Genomic DNA, 14,879 nt, shown 5'->3' on the forward strand with positions numbered 1-14,879 from the left:
AACTGTCACTAACAAGTGCAGTGGTGATTTGGGGGTTAGAGGGAATGGAGGTTTAAAAAAGCATAACATTTTCTCAGTGCCTTACTAAGGGTGGTTTTGCCTAGCATAAGAGTGGTGAAGACCAGAAGTACAATTAATAAAGAAACATCTTTGTGTAAAACAAATCATTCCTAAAGGGCCAAAGGACAGCAATACATGCAAGATCACATTTGTGAAATGCCACAGGCATGTGGGTTTCTCCCACTCATATAACTCTCTACAAGATTTCTATTAATGTGTACCTACTTTCCCCCAGGGACACCACATGCATTGATGAGTACAACCCCGATTTATGGGTGACTAGTGATTTGCTTATTTCTGGTTTTGTTTTCTATTGAGTAAATATTATCATTATTGCTTTTTACCTGATGATTTAATAAATATTTTGTGTTTGAGAGTGAATAGCACTGCTGTGCTTGATGGATTACCAATGGGGGCTCAGGAACTAGAATGATGAGTAAGAGACATATATTCTACATACACACACACATTAGGGTAACCCCAAGGACCTTGTAAGAAAACAATGAGTTGTAGTACCACAGCATAAATTCCTTTGGGAATCCCAAACCTGCCAACATGAATAAAAGTTGCATGAGTGAGCAAATCAACAGAAAGAGTAGAGGTCTAAACTATGCTTAACTTACATAAGGAAAAAGATATTCTGTGTGACTCTGGACAAGTCACTTAATCCCAACTGCCTCACTAAAAAAAAAAAAAAAAAAGATACTGATGGTAAATAAAACTGAAAAATTTGAGATTCTAAAGAGCTTCAGGAATGGAATATAAAAATATTTCTCTTTGAAAAATTTATGTATAGTTTTTCACTTATATTTAAGTATATATATATATACATATATACTTAAGTATGTATATATATATTTATATATATATTTATATATCTTTTTTATCTCACCCATTTCATCAGTGTTACTTACTTTCCTGGAAAATTCTGATGCTTTTTCTTCAAGTTCTTCTAGTTTTGCTTGATCAACACAAACATCTGCAATTATAAAAACAAGAGATTCCTATATGATCTACCCCTGAGCCTCCTCATAACTTAAAAAGTTTTTTTAAAATTTTCTATAAACAAATAGCATACTTACCCACAAATTGTCTTAAATCAACATCTAATTTTTTTCGATATGTAAAATCAGGATCGGTTCCATCTCTGTGTAATACTATCTGAGATATGCATTCTTCAATTAATTTGAAATATTGTGGTCTAAAGCCAAAAAAAAAGAGGAAATTTAAATCCACATTGGTAATATGACAAGTATCTTTCTTATATCTCAAGAAAATGCTTCATTAGGAATCTAGCTTTTTAGTTTTAATGTTTAATATTGCAAAATGACAAAAACAACCATAATAGGTTTAACATAGGGCTAGTATTAAACAAAATGGTCAACCACCTTAATGCATAGCCTATTATTGACACTACAGAACCAGAATTAAATTATTTCACCAAAATCTGACTGATTAAATTCAGTCTCTCCGATTTTGGGCAGAAACCAGAGAAAAATCTCTCAAAGAAAAAAAGGATACGAAGAAAATAAATGTAAGAATTCTGAACCAAATTAAAAGCATCACAGAAATACAAATTTTGAGAGTTGAATTTGAGATTCAGTAGCCATCTAGTGCAAACCTTACACAAAAGGAAACCCATGCTATGATATATTGTACAAGTGTCAACTAACCTCTGCTTGAAGACTTCCAAAGACAAAGAACTTACCACCTCTTGAGGCAACCCATTACACTTTGCTACAATTTAAATACTTTAAGTTTTGTCCTACCATCAATGCTAATTTGTTCTCTTTGCAACTTCTACACATTGCTCCCTCTGGAATCAAACAGAACAACTATGATCCCACCTCATAAGGGCAGTGGCTGAAATATTTTGTCGATCACTTCCTGTCTTTTCTTCACCTGCAAATCACCAATTCTTTATATAATATAAATTAAAAACCTATCACCATCCTGGCCATGTTCCTTTAGACACTATTCAGCTTAACTTACATCCTTCTTAAAATATGGTGTCCAGAATGAAACACAATACTCCAGATGAGGTCTGATAAGGGCATAGTACAGTACCATCTCTTTTTCTCCTGCTATGAAGTTGTGATAGCCTAAACGATGGTGACGATGGTTAAAAATGGGAAGAAAAGAACATAAAGGAAAGACAAAAAGAGGAGTTGACATCAAAGTGAGAGACAAGGAAAACTAGATGACGATTCTAGAATTTCAAGCATATATTACTTTGGAAATGCTGATAGCATTGACAATAACAGAAAAATCAAGAAGAGCAAGTTTAAGAGGAAAGATTTTGGAAGAGAAGTAAAACTTTTATAACTGAAGTACAATTGAGACATTTGTTTGTTGATGCCCAACAGATGTCAGCTGACGTGGGTATCAAGCTCAGATGACAGTTGGGAAGTCCACATAACTTTGTTGAGGCCCACATTGCTATGTGGACTCCAGTACAGAGAAGAGGGTGATGGCAACCATAAAAAGGATACTGATTTCTTTCTGGGTTAAATTGTCATGGTAGGGGTACTTCAACCCTGCCTTATCCATGCAGTTTTCCTGACCTTCCTCCATATAGAACTTTTGTTTTTATACTTATATTGTCTTGTTTATATATACTTTTTTGTGCCTGGCTCCTAAGTTTATTGCATCTATGACATTAAAAAGGTTTATTGGTTGGTTGCTAGTCTGATCTTGAACCAACCTTATTTTTCCTAAACTTCTTAATTATCTCCCAGTCACTAAACTGCCCAAAATTTGGGGGTATAGCATGAAAACTACCTGCAGCTCCAGTCTAAGTGATGGGAACAGAACAGAGATAAGTATGGGTTTTTTTTTTAATAGATATGTATGAGATTACCAAGACAAGGAATATAGGGGAATGTGTATATTGGGGAAGGAAAGTGAAGGAGAAGTAAAAGAGACAGGAAAAAAAATACCAATCAAAAGGACAGAATGAAAACTAAGAGGTAACAAGTTTCACAGAAGGCAAGGGAGAAGAAGATTAAAGAAGAAATGACCAGATTTCAAATACGAAAAGAAGTTACGAAGGAGTAGAAAAAAAATCATTGAATTTGATGGTTGTACTCGGTACTTTGAAGAGAACTGTCATTGTAGAGTGGTGGAAAAGGAAGCCACACTGAAAAGGGTTGAAGAGTGTAAAATGCAGAACAGAAGGCAGAAGTACAGGCTATTCCTATAATTTTGGCAGTAAACAACAGCACAAGGATGGAAAATCAGTTTGAGAAGTGAGCAAACTAATTTTCTTTTTTAAAAAATGGATTGGTGAAACATGAACATGTTTGTAGGTAGAGAGGAAGGAATCAATGGAAGACAGAATTTAAAGATGTAAGACAACAAGTGAAGACAATTATCACATAAGGCAAAGGAAACAGAAAAAGGTCTGTGTTAACTGAGGAAAAAAAGGAAATGAAAGGGAAAAGATAGTGATTTGGAATCACAGGATTTGGGTTCCAACTGCAATCCAACTACAACTTACTACCTATGTGACCCTAGGCAAATCATGGGAAAGATACCGAATACAACAAGGAAAACAACAGAAACTAAAACTTGAACATGCTTAGCACTGTGTTTAATAATAACAATCAATCTTGGGTTCAGAGAAACAGTAAGGAAAGATTATCTCTCTTCTTCAGCTGCGGAGATAAGGGAGCATGGATGTGGAACGTTGCAATATGCAGTGAAACATGGTCACTGTTTTCATTTGATATTCCTTAACTGATTTTTTTTCTTTTTTTTCAAGGGAAAGCTCACTATGCGTATGGGAAGTGACTATAATGTAAAATTATCAGACATCAAAAACACTTCAAAAATGTAAAAAAATAAAAAGGTCTGGGCAAAAGATGGAATCAAGAGAATAAAGAAAGAAATAAAGCTGAGACAACAGTGCAAAAATACCATCAAGAGTGCTACAGTTCAGAATAAATTGAGCTAGAACTTGATAATTGATTGATAAGCATATATGAGTGATAAATAAAATAATGCACAGAACAGGATAGATACTAAAGGACTAGAGAGGGCTAAATTCATGCTAATTTTTTCAAGAGCAAGAGAAGAAGAGTATACAAACTATACACCAGTGAACTGGACTTAATCCCTGGCAAATTCTCCAAGTAAAGAGATAATTAGTGATGTGAGGTAGACAAGATGGCCAATTCTAAAATTTTATAATTCTTCACACCTATGAGAAATTTAAAGAAAAGACCCTTTCATAATTCTTCACACCTTTGAGAAATTTTCTTAAAAGATCCTTTCATTAGACATTTCCTCTAACCAACTCCTACCCTTGTCATCAGCTCCAGTTTCCTCAGACTTTTGCTACACTTTGCATTCTAGAATCACCTTCCATTTTACTAAAGGTTCCCTTTCCTTGACTCTTTTTCAAGACAGTCAAGGTAAGAAAAAAACAAAAACTGCTAGTAGATGGCTAATATGAGAGTAAAATAATAATTTTACCACTACAAAATCTGTATCCCAAAGAGATCATTAAAAAAGGGAAAAGGACTTACATGTGCAAAAATATTTATAGCAGCTCTTATTTGGAAATTGAGGGGTTACCCATCAATTGAACAGTGGATGAACAAGGTATGGTATATGAATATAGTGGAATACTATTGTGCTATAAGAAATGATGAGTAGGTGAACTTCAGAAAAACCTGGAAAGACTTATATGAACTAATGCTGAGTGAAATGAGCAGAACCAAGAGAACACTGTACACAATAACAACATTCTTCAGTGATCAACTATGAATGATCCAGCTCTTCTCAGCAATATAATGATACAAGACAATTCCAAAGGACTCATGATAGAAAGTGCTATCCACATCCAGAGAAAGAACTGATGGAGTCTGAATGCAAATCAAAGCATACTATTTTCACTTTCTTTATTTTTTATATATTTTTTTCTTTTGGTCTGTTTCTTCTTTCATAACATGACTAATATGGAAATATGTTTTACATAATAGCACATATATAACCTGTATCAAATTGCTTACCATTTTAGGGAGAGGAGAAGAAAGGGAGGAAGGTAGGGAGAAAAATTTGGAACTCAAAAAAATTTTTAAATGAATGTTAAAAATCATCTTCATATGTAATTGGAAAAAAAAATATTACGGACTGATGTTGAGTGAGGTAAGCAAAACCAGAAGAACGTTGTACACAGTAACAGCCACGTTGTGCAATGACTAACTTTGATAGACTTAGCCCCTCTCAGCAATGCAAGGATCTAATACATCTCCAAAAGTCTCATGATGGAAAATGCTATCCACATCCAGAGAAAGAACTATGGAGTTTGAATGCAGATAAAGGCATGCTATTTGCTCTTTTTTTTTCTTCTGTTTTGTTTTGTTTCCTCTTTCTTGTGGTTATTGGTTCTAATTGGTTATTGGTTATTAGTTCTATTGGTTCTAATTCTTCCTTACAACATGACAAATGTGAAAATATGTTTAATAGGAATGTATATGTAGCGCCTACAACAGATTGTATGCCATCTTGGGGAAGGAGGAGGGAGGGAAAGGGAGAAAAACTCAAAACTCAAAAACGTATGGAAGTGATTGTTGAAAACCAAAAATAAAATAATAAAAAATTGTAAAAGTAAAAAAAAAGGTTACTTCCCTTCACTTAAAAAAAAAATTAAATAAAATACTACTTCAAAAAAGAAAAGAAAAGTAAAGAAAAACCAAGTGGTGTGATGTCAATTCTATACCTGGAAGCTCCTTATCCATCAGGAAATGACTCCTTTCTATGTTTGAAAAATAATTTGCTATATTTTATCACATTCAAAATCAGTTTTAAACACATAAAAGGAAACAGCTTCAGCTATTTAAAGGAGGAAAAAATGTCAAATTTCAAATGTTAAAGAAATTATAAAATGTCTAACAGGTCTACTTGAAAAGGATAGGAAAGAAATTTCAAATATAAGGAAAAGTCAAAGTTTCCAAAGGCTTTCTAATGTCAATGCTTCTAATTCTGAACATTAGTTGTATCTTCACTTCTAAATCTAAAGATGCTGGAACAGAATCTGAGCCTCTATTTTTTTACTTTACACTACTGACTTTAAAGACATAATTTTGCATTATTTGCCTATAGTTAAGTAAATACTCAAATAAAATTTGTAATAAAAAAGTATAACTTGTTAGAAAAGCCAAACTAAATATTGAATTTTGTGGATAGTCCATTGCATTTCAGTTGTCTGTTTGAAATAGTTTTTAATACTTTGGTCCACACACCAATGAGATGATATGGGTATATTTACTTGATAGTATTGCATCTACTTGAAGGAGTACAGAGTCAATAATAGTAAGAAGCATATCTTAGCTATCTTGCTATCTCCCCAAGTGCCATCTTGACCAATGCTTTGCATGCAATAAGTTCGTTCATTCATGAGCCACTTAAGCATGAATTCACTAAAAAACGAATCTAATCTGGTGGTAGCTACACAAACTGGGTCATAAGAGCCCTGAAAACAAGAGCTTATGGAGAATAAGTATCAGCTTCTACCAAGTTCAGTGACAGCAAATATAACTGGTCAAAACACCTGCAAATGAAATTACAATATACTGAATCCTGTTATATTCATAGCTGCCAGCACTTTCAAAAAGGGTCAAGAAATCTTTTGTTTTTTTTTAATTTTGCAAGGCAATTTGAGTTAAGTGACTTGCCCAGGGTCACAGAGCTAGTAAGTGTCAAGTATATGGTCTGAGACCGGATTTGAACTCAGGTCCTCCTGACTCCAGGGCCAATGCTCTATCCACTGCACCACCTAGCTGCCCGAAGGGTCAAGAAATCTAAGGATACACATTTCTAAAACTAAACTCATCTGTGAAAAACATAAAGAACTACAAACTACATCCTTTCTGTGATGTAATTTTGAATGGACACAGGCAATAACATAAGAAAATAGCTTTTAAAAAACTTTATACTACTTTAAAAAACACAAAAATTAGTATTCTTTATATGAGTTGAACAAAAAAATATTTTTGGCCACTATACTAATATACAGCCTTGAAAATTACCTGGAAAATATTGCCAACTACACCTTAGAGTCAGCACATATGAGATTTGCACATGACGGCAAAACTGAAAAAAAAAAATATACCTGCTCTTACTGACAAATGCATGCTCCATTAGTAATTAGTAAGTCATGTATTTTACATGGCTTCTCAAATGAAAGTAGCTTGAGTGAACTTAAGCCTGCACTGAATGACAACAATATAATAATCTGGCATTCAACATTATAGCTTTTAAATATGTTACATAAAACACATGAAAAGTAAAAAACTGATCTAGCACTTATATTAATAAGCAGATAATAGAAAGGTTCACCTAGCTAAAATTATCACCTAATTTTAGAAAATAATAAGTTATACAAATAAAGGTATGGACTATGTTAGTCAGACTCAGCTTACCGTATGAAATAATCATTTCTGATGAGCAAAAGATGTTGAAGTATAGAAAGAAAATATCCTTCTGCTCTGGTTTCCTTCACTGTGTTCCATAACATATTGTAAACATCATTCACTTCAGTAAATCAGTTAAGGAACAGAACAAATAGATGAACGGAAGTATAATATACTCAATAAAAGTACTGTATTTTTTAAACTAACAAAATTTAATTATTTCTTTTAAACAAATGAACACTAAAATTTGGTTATAGATCAGCTCATTATTGTATGCATTTAAATAGTTTGACATTTTGCAGTTAATGATCTTCCTCTTGAGGGACCAACTATACACTCAGTCAAACCACCTTCCACAAATACAACAACCAACAGATTAAAAGTATAATATCACTTGGTATCATCTTCTAGGGTTCTTACTCAACAGTTATTTTATAAAGATTCTATTGCATTTGTTTATATTTAAATTTCATTTCTCACAGCAAGTCTTTAAAATTCCAATTTTTCACATTCAAAAAAATTCATTACAGCAAAAAGGATATTCAAGTTCAGCTCTGATATCTTCTAAACGATGAGAGAACTCAATAAAATCTTCCTCCTTATGTTCATCAAATACTTTAAGTTGGATATCTAGACTATCACTTTTGATATGTTTCAAATTCTGCAATAAAATTAAGTAGAAATCATTGGTATGTAATTCTGGACACCGCATTCCTTTCCAATTAAAAAATTATAAAAATAATGCTATTTTAAAAATCATTTTGGAGTGATTATAATTGAGCTGGCCTAAACTGTCTATTTCTAGCACATACTACAAAAAATTATTAAATTTTAAAGAACAAAGATCTTAGTTCACATTTCAAAAACTGATTTTCAATTTTTTTCAAAAACTGATTTTCATAAAAGTTTTCATATTATATCAAATCAGTTTTTCAGAGAAGCTTTTTATCTAATTCTTTTTTCAATCAAGTATCTCCTAATTTATATATTAAGAATGTTTCTCTTACTGTAGTCTGAGGACTCCTGTGTTTCCCCAAAATCCCTAAGTATTTGCTAGATCAAAAATCCAAAAGTATGCTCAAAATAATATGAAGACATTTTAATTTCTAATAAAGCTAAATATCAACAGACATAACTCACATAAATAAAAATTCTTTGGGGAGTCCTCAATAATCTTTTTTCAACAAAAAAATAAAAATATTTTAATGAAAACTCAATAATTTTTAAGAATATAAACAGGTATTAAGACTAAAAAGCTCAAAGACTGGTAATATAGAGAAACCGTACTTACAGGCAGTATTTGTTTCAATCCACAACGCATAAACTCATTTCTGATGTGAAGTCTGAAGTCTAAGTCATCAGGAGATGTTACAAGGGCATTGATGAGTTGCATACAAGCTACCTACAACAGAAAATATTAAGAGAATTACTGTTAACAGGGACAAAATTAAAATATCTAATTTTTTTCAAAAGTTGCAGGATTTCTACTTTCATTATAGGACCGAGGATTTAAATAACCCTTATTTTAAGTAAAATATTGTGGAGAAAACTAAATCTAAACATGGGAGCCGCTAGATGGCACAGTAGATAAAATATCAGGTCTGCAGTCAGGAAGATGTGAATTCAAATTCAACCACACACATATGCTAGCTGTGTAACCCTGGGCAAGTCATTTAACCCTGCTTGCCTCAGCTTCCTCATCTGTAAAATGATCTGGAGAAGCAAATGGCAAACCATTCCAGTATCTTTGTCAAGAAAACCCCAAATGGAATCAAGAGTTGGACATGACTGAAACGATGAATAACAAAATCTAAACATAACTTTTTAAAGTTATTTAAGTTTTTTCATTTACATGACTATCAGAGATTGCTACTCTATTAAAAAATTCATTCTAACCTAGAATGAAAATCTCTTTCTCAAACGTTAAATTCCACTAAATATAGGCAAACACAATGGGTCAGATCTTTATAGCTGAGAATATCTTCAATGCCAATAGAGTAGAAAGGATCTTCTCAAATGAAGAAAGTAAAACTATGAACAATCATATAAAAATGCCACAAGTCACGAAAAAATAAGAGAAACGCAAATAAAAAAAAACAACTCTGCGGTTCTGTTTCACATTCCTAGCATTTATTATAGTATCTGACATATACTAAAAGCTTGTGAGTTGACTGATTAAGATGACAAAAGACAAAGACAGTGTTAGAGAGACTGTGAAAAAATGGGAACACTAGTATACCACAAACAGCTCTGAATTGATGCAATCATTCTGAAAAATAATTTGAAACTACAACCAAAAAGTCACTAAGTCGTACATAACCTTTGAGTCAGTCATTCTGCTATTAAGCACGTATCCTCAAGGAAGTCAAGGACAGAGAGAAAAGAACTACATGTACAAGGATGTTTGTAGTCATAAGATTGAAGTGGAAACAAAATAGGTGCCTATCATGTGGGGACTGGCTAAACAAACTGTTTTAGATAAATGAAATAAAATTCTGTGCCTTAAGTAACGCTAATGCAATTCTGTAATTTGATATTTTTCGCTCACAAAAAATGGTTATTTTGAACAGTAAGGTGAGTTAGACTACTACAATCTATATTTTGTGCACAACTAGCCATTTTACTCAATTAGATAATAATTTTACCTAGATGAACCTTCATATTATTTGTTTTCTATATAGACACACTATCTCAATTTTTATGTTTGTGCTTTAGGCAGTATGACAGATTCTGAAAAATCTAGAAAAGTTTGTATGAACTGATACAAAATGAAGTGAGCACAAGCAAGAGAACAATTCATGTGATGATAACAATGTGAAAGAAAACAATTCTGAAAGACTTTAGAAGTTTAATTATAACACTGACCTATATCACAACTTCAAAAGACAGAAGATGGAGGCCCTCCCCCCTCCCCCCTGCGGCCAAACCTCCCATTCCCTTAACAGAGAGGGGATAGATGACAAATACAGAATTAGACATGCATTTTCTGACATGGTCAGTTCATTGATTTGTTCTGCTTGCCAATATATGTTTGTTACATGGGGCAATTTTACTGAAGGATGGAAAATGGATATAGATTGATATAGGTAAAAGAGAATCAATAAAACACTATTTAATGTGGTAAAGAGAAAAAAGCAATACAGAAGGGGACACATAGGATGTACTGAGGACATGCAGAGATTTACCTCTGTGATTCATATAACTAAAAGTTTAAGTTTAAAAATGACAGACAAAAATAAATAAATAAATAAATGAAAAGGTTTTTTTAGATGATGGACAAAATTATTTTTCTAATAATTAATCTTTCAAAAAATCAGTTTCCACATATAAATATAAAAAGCCAATTACAATAAAATTAGGGCAGATGATGACTTTATATCTTTAAAAACATTTTTCACAATCTTGAAGAGGATCAAGCATTAAAAATCATTTATTCCACATTTACTGTACGCACAGTACTAGTTGGGAAAATAGAAATGTTTAGATAAGACAAAGTCTCTACATTCAGAGGAATTCCAGAAAAGAGGGAAATGAGCATAAGTAAAGGATAAAATGGGGAGGGAAGGGAATTTTACTAAAGAGGCAACTGAACTGAATATCAATGAGCAGAGAAGTAATAGTCTAAGATCTACTTATAAAGAAAATTATTCTTGTAGGAGCATGAAGAGTAGACTGGAAGGAGTCAAAGTTGAGGCATAATAGTAGAGATCATGACTTTAAGGCTGAACCATGATTACTGTCTCCTGGGATAGAGAGCCTAGACTATTGTCAAATATGTCTGAGGTTATACTTTATTTTGCTTACCTGTATATATTTGTTACAAGTATGATTTGGTGGTTGAGAGGAAGGAGTAATGGGAAATTAAACTTTTTTTTTTAAAGAAAAAATGTGTCTATACACTTTGACTTACAGATTCCCTTGCTAGACATAAATCCCAAGGAAGTCAATGACAAAAAGGCCCAATATACCCCTAAAATATTTGTAACAGTTTTTTGTTATAGTACCAAAGAAAAGGAAATAAAGTAGATGACATTGACTAGAAAGTGGTTAGAGAAGCTGAGGTACATGAATGTAAAAGAATATTACTGTGTGGTAAGAAATGATGAATAATACACACACACACATACACACATATGTAATGTATATATACAAGCATGGGAAGACTTAAATGAACCAATACAAAGCAAAATGAGCAGAATAAGGAAAACACACACACACACACACACATATATAAAACACACACACATACATATATACATATACACACATATACAAAGACTTCAATAGTTTAAATAAAAATAACAACAAAAATAAAGTAATCAAAACTGAATGCTGAGAAATTAAAACCAAGCTTGGCCCCAAAGAAGACATATGAAAAGGTACCTCTCCCCTCACTTTATTCATAAAGCTAAGGAATTAAAGAGATAGCATAAGTACATCATGTCAAATTTTCAATGTGTTGATTAACTTTAATTAAAATATTTTTTCTTATTTTTTGTTATAAGGGTCAGTTAGCTGGGAAGGAGATGGGACATATATTGAGAAATATAGGTGATAAAAAACAAAAGGATATCAATAAAAATGTATTTTTTTTTTTAATTTAAGAAGCAAGAATAGAAGAGGAGAAGGATTATTAGAACTCTATTGTAACAGTCCAAGTAAAGGGTAACAAGAGCCTATACTAGGAAATTATAATGGAAATACAATAAATGAAAGGAAACGGTGATGCAGAAGTGTAATAGCCATGGTGTGGTAAATGAATAGCTATGACAGAGTCAAAGATGGCAGGCAACGTCATGAATATAAAAAGCAGGATATGCGGAACAACAAAACAGAAATAATGAAATTGTTTTAAAAGAAGAGGTGTAGGGGGAAATACAATTAGCTTGGATTGGAACATCTTGAATTTAAGATACTAGAATCATATCCACATAGAAATGTCTTATGGGCAGATGCATAAACAAATCTGAAGCTCTGAACAGTGATCAAAAGAATATGCCCATCAACAAGCATTTATTAAGTGCCTACCATCCTTTGGATTAACCTCAATTTCAACTTAGAGATTATCGAGTTCCATGATCCACTACCATATATACATCATCATTTGAAAAACAGTGACAGGTCTGCTAGGTGGTACAGTAGGCAGCACTGGCCCTGGAGTCAGGAGGACCTGGGTTCAAATCCGGCCTCAGATACTTGACACTTACTTACTAGCTGTGTAACCTTGGGCAAGTCACTTAACCCCATTGCCTAGTAAAATAAAAAATAACAAAAAAAAAAAAGGAAAAATATTGGTGCACTGAAAGATAGAACCTTTTGTTTTTGAAAGAAGCCTGGGGCTGCTCAAAGATCTTTGACATTTTCCAAGGTAATCTAGCCTAATGTTTTCCTCCTTTTCAAAAAAAAAGGTCCAAATCACTGGTTGTCTAAGATGTACGTACTGATGGACAAAATAGTGTTTCTATCCAAATATTCTGAGAAATAATCATTATTCGTCCATGTGGTTTTTCCTGTGTGGATAATAAAGTCACTTAAAGAAAAACATATCTCATTTAGGAGGCTTTCCAAGTTTCCAGAGCTTGATATTATCATCACTATTTCTTCTGCAAATAGCCCATGGAGCCCTTCACCACCCTCTCTGTTTTGTATTCAGCACTAGGTTTCCTCCATGATAGTATATTATTTTCTTTGGCAAGGATATGTAACTTTGTTTTGTGCATTGTGGGATATTAATGATCGAAGGTTTGTAAAACAAGGTTACCTCTATTGTTATATCTTTCAAGAAATCTCATAAATTTTGACATGCAATGGAGACAATTTTTTGGAGGAGAATTTTTAAGGCTGCAGTTTGTTCTCCCTAATAAAATGTTTTTATAGTCAAAGAACAATAAGAACAGTGGGGTTTAATTTATTTAATACATTTGTGAGTAATATAACTAGCATTTATAAAGTGCCTACTATTTGCTAAGCACTATGCTAAGTACATCAAACGAGATAACATCTGTAAAGCGCTTTGCAAACCTTAAAATCACTATAATAAATGGTAGTGATTATTGTTGTTGTCATAGTGTATATTGTTTTCCTGGGTCTGTTTACATCACTCTGTATCATTTCATCTTGAAATGGTCCTCTGATTTTTCACATTCATCATGTCTGACAGCGAAATAATATCCCATTACATTAATGTACAACACTTTGTTTAACCAGTCACCAATCAACAGGCACTGACTTTGCCCTCTAACCTCCATCAAGCCCCTGAAACTATCTCCTGACTTTCACCAGACGACAGCTCCTATCACTTCACTTCACTACTATCACATCACTCATACACCATGAGCTCCTTCTTCACAACTCTACCCCACAAAAACTCTGTCATTCTGAATTCTCTCCTCCTTTATTCTATTTGAGGAAATATGGCCTTTCTCCATGCCTAGGCCAACCCTTCCACTTCATCCCTCAATTTCTCCTTACCTACTTCCTCTCTCCCTGTTGCTACAAATATGTACAAACATTCTTCTGGGAGAAAAAAAAAAACTAAACCATTTCATTGCTCTACCCTCAAATCAATGTAATATTTCTAACTTCACAGCCCCATTTCTTTTTTAAAAAAAGGCTGTATACCTTTCTTGCTTCCAATCCCTCCCCTCCAACTTATCTATGAACCCACTTGCATTTGATCTAAGCTTGCCAACAAGATCTTAACTATACCGAAGACTTAGCTCATTCTGCTTCACTAGAGCGTAAAGAATAGAGACTGAAGTTCAGGTCCTACTTCTCACACTTAATAGCTGTGTGATCACAAATACACTGACAAATTCTCTAAGTCTCAAGTTTTCCATCAGTAAAATATATATAAAAACTATAGTATTTACCTCACACAGTCGTAAGAAATAATTGAGGAAATATATGTAAGCTGTCTGGCAAACCTTAAAAATGCTACCTAAATGTCAGATGTCATTAGCATTGTTATTACCTCTTATGCTAATCTAGGGTGCTCCTAAAAGCTCTGGCATTGGTACTTTTCTCTCAATATATACATTCATACTCTCAGTAGGAAAGCGAAATAAGTAGGCTTTGAAGGAGATGATACTTGTGCCAAGTCCTCAAGGGGGTGAGGGAAAAAAGGAGGGAGAAAGCATGTCTAACAGCCAGAACAGAAGCAATAAATAGAATGTCATGTTCAGGAACAGTAAGTAAGTGGACCAGTTTTTCTGAAGCAGAGAGAGCCCAAGAGAGAATACTGCACAAGCAGCCTGAAAAGATAGGCTGGGTCAGATTGTGAAAGGCTTTAAATGACAGATAGAGAGGGCTGTATTTTATCCTAGAAGCAATAAGGAGGCACTGACACTTGAGCCAGGGAATGAGATGGTGTTTATTACATTCTCATGAAAGCACGCTTAT

General features: G+C 33.3%; 1 protein-coding gene across 4 annotated transcripts in view; it reads right to left on the minus strand.

Annotated features, from left to right (window-relative positions):
- DIAPH3 (diaphanous related formin 3) overlaps nucleotides 1-14,879 on the minus strand; it is a 426,288-nt gene that overhangs the window by 290,211 nt on the left and 121,198 nt on the right. For all 4 annotated transcript variants that reach the window (XM_027846174.1, XM_027846175.1, XM_027846172.1 and 1 more), the window contains 5 exons: nucleotides 8,770-8,880; nucleotides 8,021-8,139; nucleotides 7,488-7,604; nucleotides 1,143-1,261; nucleotides 975-1,039 (listed from right to left, as the gene is read on the minus strand). In XM_027846174.1, coding sequence (XP_027701975.1) covers nucleotides 975-1,039; nucleotides 1,143-1,261; nucleotides 7,488-7,604; nucleotides 8,021-8,139; nucleotides 8,770-8,880 — 531 coding nt within the window. The remainder of the gene's footprint in view (nucleotides 1-974; nucleotides 1,040-1,142; nucleotides 1,262-7,487; nucleotides 7,605-8,020; nucleotides 8,140-8,769; nucleotides 8,881-14,879) is intronic.

This window comes from Vombatus ursinus, unplaced genomic scaffold, assembly GCF_900497805.2.
Source record: "Vombatus ursinus unplaced genomic scaffold, bare-nosed wombat genome assembly UNPS02015089.1, whole genome shotgun sequence".
NCBI lineage: Eukaryota > Metazoa > Chordata > Mammalia > Diprotodontia > Vombatidae > Vombatus > Vombatus ursinus.